This window comes from Cottoperca gobio, chromosome 9, assembly GCF_900634415.1.
Source record: "Cottoperca gobio chromosome 9, fCotGob3.1, whole genome shotgun sequence".
Taxonomy (NCBI): Eukaryota; Metazoa; Chordata; class Actinopteri; order Perciformes; family Bovichtidae; genus Cottoperca; species Cottoperca gobio.
Genome location: NC_041363.1, coordinates 28,075,870 through 28,088,044, shown reverse-complemented (window position 1 = coordinate 28,088,044; position 12,175 = coordinate 28,075,870). Strand labels below are relative to the sequence as shown.

Genomic DNA, 12,175 nt, shown 5'->3' with positions numbered 1-12,175 from the left:
GGTCAGGTGTCTTGCATTTGTAATGATGTAATGTGCAGAGGGGTGTTGAAGATGACAGACTGACTGTAGTGAGATCAAAGGATTGTCTGAAACTATACGTTTTGCGACAGTGCAGGATCATGTCAGACAACATGGATAAAATCATTTTCAAAAAGTAGCGACGTGATCAAATAGGCACTCTAGTATAATTAGACCTGATTCAATATTGCACAGGCCTGTAAAGTGGGATGAAAAATATGATGGAATTAGTTGATGACAAAACAATCATTTCATTAATTTTACATTCAAAATGAGAACAAGCTCTGGTTATAACTTAGTTCTTGAAATATTAAAATGAGTATAACATTATTCTCATAACATTACAATATTTTTCTCAAAATAACTTTATTTATTTTTACAAATAGTAATAATATTACAATATTATGTTGCAGAAATGATTGGCACAATATGAATTTTTGGATTTTTTCCACCAAAAGTATATTTTAGTTTCTGAGAGGTTTTTACTATTTTTACCCCCTGTATTCAATGACAAGTTTGTTTCATATTTCAGCTATCACTTCAAAGCTTGTTGCTAGCTATGTTGGATTTCATAGTAGGGCGAGGCAATGAGGTGATGATAAGATATGATGATATAAACCGTGAGACAATAAAGGTTTGTCATGCATTCTGCCATTGTTCTTTTGGAGTGTTGGGTAGATGTGATGAAGTACAGTGATTTGACTTGATCTAGTGCCTTGAGATTGCTTTTAGCTTTGAAAGGCGCTTTACAAATACAATTTATTATTATTATTATCTGGTTATTTTCTTTACCATCTTCTTGCATTGAGCTGACAGTATTCATGTCATGTGGTTGATCATTACAATATATTTTCCCTTCACATGATTGGTTCATGGTTTCAGATTTCATGGAAGTAATCTTACCTGGCTCCACCGACATCTACCCCTACCATCAGCTGACCGTTCAGTGACAGCAGTTCGTCTCTCAGCTTGATCCCCCCACAGCGGGCTGCTGGGCTCTTCTTCCTCACCTCTGTCACCCAGATGCAGCCCACATCCATGATGGGGCCCTGGTCCCTTCTCCTCCTCGGGCCTCCCTTCTTTCTTCCATCAGGGTCCCCAAAAATAGGGATGTTTCCGAAACTGAGGCCAAACTCAGCGGTATCAAACTCCTTACTGAGGGAAACAGCATGAACCTCAACGTCCAACCCCTCCCTGCAGGAGGATGGGCTGGCGGACGGAGCTGTGTCACCCTCCATGAAGTTGAACTTAATGTACTCCACCAGCTTCTGAATGGCAGCCAGACACAAGGACATGTCCTCCACGTTAACACTGTTAACACTGCTGCTACTGCACACACTGTCCCCCTCTCCATTATGGCAGTCCTGATGAAGAAGAGCGACCAATCAGTGAATGAAGCTGGATGATAACATCTATTATGGATGAAAAGCTTTTAAACACTAAACTTTAATTTCCTAAAAAGTAACATTCTGAAGCACTGTATGGTTTCCCTTTTATGGATATATTTTTAGGGTCCGGACACGACAACGTCGGGAGGACCCTACTGAATTGTAGGAATTATTATTATATAGCCGGACCGGCTACTTAAACAAAGCACAGAGAAGCTCGGATTACAACACACACATAGGGAGGACGACTGCATTCACGACGACATTACTCCATCTATCTTATATCTAGATTATTGCTCTGAATGTCAAGTTGAGAACCGTTAATAATAGATTTTTGGTGCAGTATTCCGTTAAAAAATTCCTTTTCCCATTTATAGATTGACAGTATTTCAACACACAAAACTGCTGACCAGAGAACACACCTAAAATAACGTGTTTTTGATGTAGTAGACTATAACTGGCTGTCCCCCAGACAACCACATACCCATCATCCATGACACAATGGCTGAGACCCGTTTCTGACACCATTTGTCCACCGGTCTGTTTTCCATAAATAGATATCATGGACAATGAGACTTCCTGTTTACACTTCTGAGTTATAGGGGAGGGTTTAGTGATTTGATGGCCTTAAGCAAACTTAGGTATGGGGACTTATGTCACACTTTCTCTTTCAAGTAAGTAAAACTATTAACCCTTAGAGACCCACATTGACTCTTTTTTGTCTTTTTTAGGGGAGGACAGGGAATGTTTAAGGGAAGATAGCAGGTCAACAATAGATCATATACTGTATGTCTCTCTATCATCTGATAGATGAGAGACTCAAGAGATTTGAGATGAAGCACTGTGTGTCAAGTTTTTCTAGTCATAAATCTGTACTAAACACTGTGTTTTGGTTAGGCGCCTACTCAAATTTCAAAGTTTAGAGTGTGTTAGGGCTCAGACCACTATAATCGAAGTACATTATTGTCATCCCCATGCTCTATTATGTCTCATAAGTTGTTGCAGGAATACCTTGAGGAACACCTTAAACAAATTATGATATGATTTGGTATTAAAAACTTTAACATTTCGAGATTTCTGTAAGAAATGTGAGCACTTCTGTTCTCGAAACTGCTCAGACCTCATTGTCATGGGGCTGTGATTATAACAGCTAATTTTATACAGCGAGGTCAAGTTTTAAAAAATGGTCTTACTACAGCTTTCCAGTCATACCCAATTCATGCAAAAGACTGTTTAAGGACACCTGCGTGCAGAAATATTCAAACAACATTTTAAGAATAAGAGACAATAACACATTTATACCGCATGCAAAAAACTGCAGGATTTGTGTCCAAAACTACATGAGATTAGCATAACGTGGTCATCAGAGGGTTAATACCACACTGTAAAAGGTCCTGCACCCAAAAAATGTTCTTAAAAGTACAGAAGTATTATCAAGAAAATGTATTTACATTTACTTAAAGTCTCTTCAAGGTGGAGCCATTTCTTACTACTTACGTACTAACCCTAAATTCTGCTGAATGGTTTAATCTATAATAATATTTAATAATAACATGCTGTCAGAAACATGTAGTACAATGTTCCCACTGCCACAGAAGGGACTGCATCCCTCCCAGCAGAAATATAGTATACGATGCACCATGTAATCAGTTAGTGTACTTAGCTGATTTAATAACCTGCTTTTCCTTGTTTTCTCTGATATGAACTGCTCGCTGGTGCAACCAGTGAAAAGTAATTGCTTAAGGAACTTACACTTCACTTAAACATTTGATGCATTGTATGGTATGTTGTTATAGCAAGAGACTTCCATATGGCGTTAAAACAAGAAAAGTGAGAGATAGTAGCATACGCTAGACAAAAACTGCAATGGCTGGATTAAATGTGGTTTAAGTTTGATTTGATGCTTGGGACAAGTACCATCGGTCTCCCAGGGGGTTGAAGCCTGTCCTAGGATGAAAGGGTGGGTACTTCCTGGACAGTCACAGGAGTCAGACACACACACACAAGCACGCACGCACACACACACACACACACACACACACACACACACACACACACACACACACACACACACACACACACACACACACACACACACACACACATAAACATCTACAGGCAACATTTAGAAAAGTTCCTCATTTAAATATGTTTTTGTCTATATTATATGTTAAACTTTACGTGTGGAAATGGAACAGCCTCTCTGGTCTCTGGTCCGAGCGGAGGTGGAGGGGGGATGGTGGTGTGGATAAGTGGTTCTCTGCACTGAATATTTTAGATTAGGTTTGCTCCAAACATAATCTTAAAGCTTGGTGAGGTACAGTATGTGGTCAGGAAGGGTACAGAGGTCTAGACCATAGACTGTATAAAATATAGACGTAGTCTCGGTGACGTCACCCATAGGTTTCTCAAGAGACGTTGTGAAGATGGCACCCACCTGTCACTCAAAGCGGCCACACCCCTTATAATGCGTAACTTTAAGCCTTAATATAATTCAAACAGATGAGTTATAGAAACATTTACCCCCCACACAGTTGTTATGAAGAGAGCAATTATCTATAGATACAACTGTTTCTTGTACCAGACTGAACATGTTTCTGCTCTAAAGTTTTAACATTGGGGTCTGTAGGGGCTCCATTTTGGATCCAGCCTCAAGTGGTCATTTTATGAACTGCAGTTTTTGCCACTCCATAATATATGAAAACAGCTTGCAACATGTCTACATCAGCATGTTACATGTCTATCAATCATGCTATATGACTGATCTAGGCTGTCTTCAGGCAATGATGGACATGCTTCTTGTTTCAACAACACACATACTTCTAATGGTATAACAAGAAAAGTTAGTTTTAACGAGATTGTTTTTATACAAGAAATATTTTGTGTCAAAATGGAATCCTTTGGTTCCTAGTAATAACGAGAACATATGTTATAATATCTTGTTATAATGTAAGAAAAGGAAAAAGGTATTTTGTTATAACGACAAACAGAGTAGTGTTTTCTTTTATTATAGTAGATATAGTAGTATAAATATGCTGTCGAAATGTTGTATTTGATATTCCATATTAAAGTATAAAGATGGGGGGATGAAAGTGTACCTTGTAGCTAGAATTGTCTTTATTCAGGTTGTAGTCCTGCTGTGATCTTGTGTTCTGAGCCCCGTGCCAGTTCTCCAGCAGTGGGAGGATGCTGAGGGCGTTGTCCTGAGTGATGGGCATCCTGGCATCCTGGGCCTGTTGGGGGTCCCTCACCAACAGCCACTCTGATGCTTCCAAAAGTTAGTGCAAGCACAAGAGCCAGGGTGGGCTGACAGCCCTAAACCCATCTCTGAAAGAGGGGGGCAGCTGAGAAACTGTACAAACTCTACTGAGAGATTTCCAGATGAGCCAGGGTGGAAAATATGGGATAACTGGCAGGATATGTCTGCTGTGGCGTCTGCAGCATCAGGCCATTTCCTAAAGAGCAAAAAATAACATGTCACATTATAGTAGTAGATACAAAGGTAAAGAAAAAGAAAAAAGATGAATGAAAAGATGTTTTTGTTTGTTCTTTTTCTAACCTTGCCAATCTCTCCTGTTTTTTATTCATTAATTGAGTTGAACAATTACAATGTTAACGAATGATCCATATTTAAAGCTTTATTTATACCAGGGGAACTCGGCAAGGTTGTTCTTGACACTAACTTGTACTGAACTAGACAGTCTTGGTTTATTGATCAAAGCCAAACACATGTTATTCTGATCATGGCATTATTTCCAGCCAGACAGAATGAGGATTACTGAGTGACTCTCAACAGCACAGAGCTTTCAGTGCTTATGTGCACATCACACTTGTTGTTTTCATAACAATTCCACAGTTTCTGCTGTAAATCAATTGGCATGTTGGAGACAGACATATTGAAAACAGTTCATAGAGTTCCATGAAACAAATGTAGCATTCTACAGAAGGGTGACAAATTAAAGGAAAACACAACACAATGTCACGTATCAAAGTTGAAAGGTTTAATCTGATCTGCCAGAATTTAAACTTAAAACATTAAAACAGTGAATGAACATTATCAACAGAGTGTGAAGAGGTAACAGGGTTAATGTCAAAGACGTCTCTGTGTTGTGTTGCAGAGAAATCTACTGAAGTTAGCATGCTAACTGACAGTTTTGAGTGAATCCCTTCCTGCATTATCAGCGCTGCCTGAAACCTAAAGGGACAATAACCAACAGTTACATAGAACAAAGCGATAATGATATCAAAATATTAAGTTCATGATAAGAAAAAATAATGAGCTTTCACTTCATATCTCTCAGGATGATTCAGTCCCATCAATAGTTCACTGAAGAAAGATGTTTGTGAAGTGTTTATCATTTATTTCCTAATTTGAACAGATGGACCTTCAAAACTGATGTAGTGCAAACAAGAAATCTGTCAAAATTAAAGAATAGGTATCTATAGTCAAACAAATCATGCCAACAATCTTTCTCTGCCTCTTGCTGTTTATTTTTCTTGGTTCAGCTGGCTTTTTGAAAAGGTATTAACAATGGATGGGTGTTAACTTTCATCTTATCTGAGTGTCTAAATCTAACCATTTATAGTAATGTACAACATCCTGAAATATACCAAAACTAAAAAGTGTCTGGTCTCACCTACTGAAATAAATGAAAACCAATGACTGCTTAGATGATAAAAATGTTTCTATAAATGTATGCTTAACTTCAATAACTTCTAAAGTTATGCTTTGTAAATGTAATGTGATGTTAAGTGGTAAAAGGTCTGAAACACACTGAACCAGCAGAGTCCTCCAGGGGCCCCACTCACATCGAAGGGCTCCTATGTGAAGTGAGGAATCTGGGCTGACCCTTCATCTACACGCTTAACTACAGACAGAGTACAGCCACATATGTGGCAGATATAGACAAAAACGCAGGCTACCACAAGACCACACTTTAATGACTATGCAGAGCTTGGGCTTCAAATAAACTGTTGGGCTTTGTGGTACCATCTGCCTCTACTATTCCTGTACATTGCAACTGAAGTCGAACTGGGCCTGCCCTGTTCTGGACGGAGCTGAACCACGCACTGGAATAGGAGGTGCAGGTTTACAAGGAAGAAGTGGAGGTGAGGGTAAAGTAGAACCTCAGGGAGATGAAGCTTGTGATAAAATGTAATATCAGGACGCAAAAAGGCACTTACGGTACCATAAAAGATCTGAGGTTGAATAAGAGCTTAAAGCTTTAGAACATGCACAGTTCTTAAAGGGCACCTCCTTCTGTTTGGGGGGAGATCAGCCAATAGCTATATAATATGCAGTCTGTTATTGGTGAAAAAGTACAATGGAATGCCACTCAAAGAGGTCCTACTTGTAAACTGGGAGCAAATCCATCTATCCCAACTCCGTGAAGAAGCAGCTGAACTAAAAGGCAACATTAGTATTTGTTTATTAATTAAACTAATACATACTATCATATAGTATAACCTTCAGGTAAATCAATGTCAAACTATGTTGCCAGTGTTATAAGGTAGTTGGTCATGGTAAACAATCTCTTAAAGTTATCCTCTCTGCATAAAAGTTATTTGAGAAAAAGTAAACAATGCCACAAAGAAAATGTGGAGGCTGCATTGCTGAGAATTCAATGTGTACGCTTGCCAAAGTCACAGTCAGCCATGTTTAGTGTGTTTAATGTTGTGCACCTGGAACGCTTGGAGGGCGGAAGTTGGAAATTTCAACTGGGAAAATTCTGACTTCCGAGTTGAAACACAGCATTATTTCCATCAACTGACTGACATACTGCTAGCAATATAACTCCTAAGACTAACTCTGGGGCCCCTCAGGTCTCTCCTTCATCATCATATACTTTAAATACTGACACTGCCATATTTAGACTACTAATGACAGTAACTCTCTTACAGCCAATACAAACTCTTATTTCTCACTTCAGACAATGGTGCACTGATAACTACCTGCAGCTGAACAAGGACAAAACAAAATAACTGGTCATTAGCACATCAAAAATCCCAAACTGGACTGAACCCCACCTCCATCCACAACGAGACAGCTGAGCAGGTGATGATCAACTCCTCACTGACATCCCTAAAAAATGTTCACACATTACCGTCTCCTTTTAAAAACAAAGCATCACACACATTTCCTCCAAAACCATTTGCCTTCCTTCAACCAATCGCTCAGAAATCAACCACAGAGCCATCACAGGCAGAGCGCTCACAAAAGCAAATGACACTGATCCCCCCCATAAATCCATACTTCACATTACTACCATCTGCATGGCTGGAGATACAGGACTTTAAAATGGAGAATAACTTGCTTCTGCCTTAGAGGCCCTGAACAATCTGCCTCGCTGACACTGTTGTGAGCTGGGATGTATAAATGTATACATGAAGATTTGATGTATTGTCTATATTTGTATGTTTAAGTGTCTATATCAAGTGGTAACCTCCGGCTTTGAAAAGTGAAGCCAATGCAGAAATGCCTTAAATCTGTATTCTTTCAAATGGCCAGCAGGGGTCGACTCGACTGGTTGCAAAAAGAAGTCGATGAGAAAATGACCCGACTTCTCATTTGACTTATCACCTCAGCAAATATTTTCCTAATTAATTTATGTCTTTAGTTTCAAGTCTTTTTCAATACAGCCTGAGGTTCATTTTGTAAATTATGGTCCCATTTAGACGACAAAGCAGTGTATGCTTTAGGGCGGGGCTAACTTGTGATTGACAGGTCGCTACCACGGTGTTGTCTGGTGTTGGGTGTTGTTAATGTTAAGGTTTAACCCTTTCGAAGTTTGTTTTCAGTTCATGAATGTTAATTGTAACATTTTGGTCGCCTACAAATATCTTGTTCAGCGTTCGGTTGTACTAAAACAAACACGGCCAAAACACAGCGATAAAGCCAAAAAAAGTAATTATTTAAAATATGTAGCGAAATTCATGGGAAGTTCATTCATTTTCATCTGCCAACGTCATCATAGCAACAGTTGAGCTCATGCAACGTGTTTCATCGAAATTTCATATTATCGTACCCAATATTGATCATCGCGACTAGCGCTCCATTCATATTAGTTTCAAATATAGTCAGTGTGTGGAGCACAGGTTAAGGGCTTTGTGAGTTCAGGGACAGTCTATGTCTGCTCACATTTGTTCCAGAGCATGTTCCATCCAACTCTTAAATCATTACATTTTAAGGGTTTGATGGAACCAAACCTTAAATAATGTATGCCCACGACCTATATCTCACAATAGGTGGCAAATAGTTGGTGCTCATTCAATCTGCATACAACCACTCTGAGCTGTGTCCTCGCTGCTACACTACTTCCTGCTATCAGAAATTGAACTCCCCAGTCTCCTCTTGTATCAGCATTTAGTTGTATGTAAATTTTTTATGTTTTTTGATATTGAAACTAGCTGCATTTATCAAATATGCTCCTCCCGTGTGTAACTACAGCAGTAAGTGGTCTGTGGAAGTAGCCTCTACAGCAGGGGTAGAAAAAAAACTAGACGGCAATATATTAAACGGGCGACTGACTGTTTTTCCTGGCCAAGGTCAGGGTCCTTGAACACAACACGAGCGGAACGTGTCATCACGTGGTCACGTCATGTCAAACTTCAATATTAAACGAGACGGTCTTTGACATCGGTGAACGCAGCGTGGCGAGTGTAAAACAGAGAAAGCTGGATGCGGAATGTCGCACTTTCCAGGAGAAATGGACAAACGATTGTTTCTTTGTGGAAGTAAAAGGCCAGTGTGTCTAGTTTGTGCAGACGCGCTTGCGGTAATGGAAAAAGGCTCTCGAGCGTCATTACTGCACTGCCCGAGCTGAAAGGAAGTGTGCGTTTGGATAAAGTTAACGCTCTTCGGCGGAGTTTAGCCCAACAAGCAGCTCTCTCCAGAGCGTAACATACAAACATGGACAGATAGATCGGTAGACCACCACACCAAGAACAGACTATTCCACCACTGCTGTGCAATTATCACTGCCATTTACAATATTCACTTTATTTTCTATCAACCACTTGGTACTTATATTATTATTATTCTATTTAATTATTGTGTACTGCCACTTTACTTCATATGTTTTGCTGTGACAAGATACATTTCCCCGTTGTGGGACTAAAAAGGGATTGCTGAGAAAACAGAAAGATACATGGATAAAAAATTTGCTTTTTTGCACAGCATAAAAGAAAGGTGAAATGAATGGGCTGTGTCTTAAAAAACATTTGCGGAGGTTATGAGTTCAATCATTAGTATGGCCCTCGAAGGATGTTGTAAACATAGAATGGCCCTTGATAGGAAAAAGGTTCCCCATCCCCTGCTCTACAGGGTCTGTCTCATGTGATAATGCAAGCTAAATTACCCTGAAAGCAACCATCTTTCTCTATACTCGATCCAAGATTTCAATACATACAGTCACATAGACGTCACTTAATGACAGAGCAGTGATCAGTATGGGTAGGAGAGCAGCGTGAGTGAGAGCCTGTGAAGACAAGCCAAACTTTCCCTCACTAAGTCCATTCATGTGAGTTTTCTATGTGTTTGTGTTAGCTGATGGATCGTTGATAGCTAGCTAGCAAGACTGATATTGTTGTAACAAAACAGCTAAATTGTACAGGGGTTAGGGTTTCTGGCAGTTACCAAAATGCTTCAGGTGCATTCTCTGGACTGGGCTCGAGTGGACCCAATCAGATTTGTGAAAAATAAATCGCATCTGGACTTCTGTCAAGATATGACACACTTGAAATCACAGTGAGTGTGTAAATGAGGCCTTTTAATAAAGGCTTTAAATTGTAATCCTTAGATAGACAGACAGACAGAGGAGACTGAAGCAGAATCAGTTCAACTGTTGACACACATCAGTTAAATAACAACAGTATTAACATGACATTTCCAGTAACGACCTAAATCCCTCTAAATGGAGCCCTTCCCCCTCTGCACATAATCTCTGCTCAACACTTGTAACAGAACTACCTACAGTCTACATTGATACAGATTTACAGCAGGACTCGTCCACTGTCTCTTCTCATCCCTGATAGTGTTATCCATCTGTAACCGCTTATCCTACAGGGTCTTACAGGGTTGCGGGGGGCTGGAGCCAGTCCCAGCTGACATTGGGCATGAGGCGTGGTACGTAAAGACAGACACGTTCACATCTATGGGACTGTGGGAGAAACGTAAACGTGCCGTTTTGTTTTGGAAAATTATTTCGATAAAAATTAATTATATTAGCAGCTTGTGGAAGTAAATTGGTTTGGTATTTCTTTCTTACAGGACTGTAAAGTGACATGCATTAGGCTACAGGCAAAGCAATAGAGCTTATGACTAAATAAGCCATATACCTAAATGAACCATATCATTAAGTTTTTCTGTAACAATATGACCCAATATGGCCTAGCATGAAGCTACATTATCTTTAACTAACCACAGTAAGCACCAACACTGTATCGTACTTTGTGGACTTATCTACAGCTCGCGCACGTTCCCCAAATCTCAGTGAATATCTGAGAGGTTCTACACCACACAGCCTGTATGTGATGGGATTTATGTCTACAATAGAATACTAAGAACCAATTTAGAACCAAGTGGTCAAACATGTTTCAAGCTAACATAGAGGCTAGCCATAACTGAAATAAGAATAATAATAAAGAATAATAATAATAATGAAGAATAGCAACACGCCTGCTAAAAGCTTACATTACTATGTTAAGCCACATTGGAGTCACAATCTCCATGGACACATCACAGTGTAGGCTACATAGTCACAGCTTAAGTGAGCTAATGTTAACAAAATGCTAACTCGCTAGCTAACGTATAACTAAAGCTACATCAAGAGGAGTTAGCCTATAGCCTAGTCAGATCACCAACATCAGCCAGGTTTGCTTCCTCCTTATTTCTGTGGTACGGTTAAAGAGTTTTGGAAATGGACAGATAGGTTGGTGGCTGACATATTTTTAAGATGACATTTATCGTTAGCCAGAAAAGATCAAGACTAATGTTCCTTTGTTTATATTATCCGCCCCAAAGTTATATTTTATTGTGCCATTTATTTGAAGTCTAACATCACAATGGGAAAAGTCCTTGCTGTTGGCTTCTTTAAGCTGTATTGCCTGATGCCTGCGACACCCGGCTTAACGGAACCAAACAGCTGGCGTCGCAATGTTTCTTTTTGTCAAGCTTTTCTAACCTAGCAACATTAACTATGGGGGGCGGGCCTTTGAAAGGACCGACAGTTTCCTGCCTTTTGTTTTAGTGAAATCAACCTGCTATGTCTATGAAAGAAGCCAAGTTTGAGTCTCAGCTTCTTTAACAATTCATTGATGTGAATGTGTGAGTTTGAATGGATAATTAATAAAGAGCCTAGATAATTAATAAAGATTGTGAAGAGACCAAGTCTTGCAACCCTCACGGAACATCTTTGTTAATATTGAGAAATTTCAATTGCACACCTTGAGCCACAAAACACTGAGATCTGTTATGTAAGTAATTTCTGAACCAGCCACAAGTAGTGTTATCAAAACTGTATGAATCTGTGCCTTGGCCAGATTACTAAACAAAGCAGCACAATGTTGATTTTTTATCTAAACTAGTCACAGTATCATTTATGACAAAGAGACAGCTAAAATGGCACTATATTGAGGTTTGAAAGCAAATTACCAGAGGTTTATTAAAAATTCAAAAATCTTTGCAAGTAAGAAATAATAGAAATTTGATAATTACTCATATCACCTGTGGCAATACATTAAAAGTTCTCCCGACTGTGAGAATAGTACCT

At 39.4% G+C, this 12,175-nt stretch overlaps 1 protein-coding gene across 1 annotated transcript in view; it reads right to left on the bottom strand.

The window, feature by feature from the left end:
* Positions 1–12,175, bottom strand: part of pdzd2 (PDZ domain containing 2) — a 52,927-nt gene that overhangs the window by 30,252 nt on the left and 10,500 nt on the right. The window contains exons 2-3 of the mRNA XM_029438849.1: positions 4,505–4,861; positions 922–1,382 (exon numbers count right to left, since the gene is read on the bottom strand). Coding sequence (XP_029294709.1) covers positions 922–1,382; positions 4,505–4,624 — 581 coding nt within the window. The 5' untranslated portion in view covers positions 4,625–4,861. The remainder of the gene's footprint in view (positions 1–921; positions 1,383–4,504; positions 4,862–12,175) is intronic.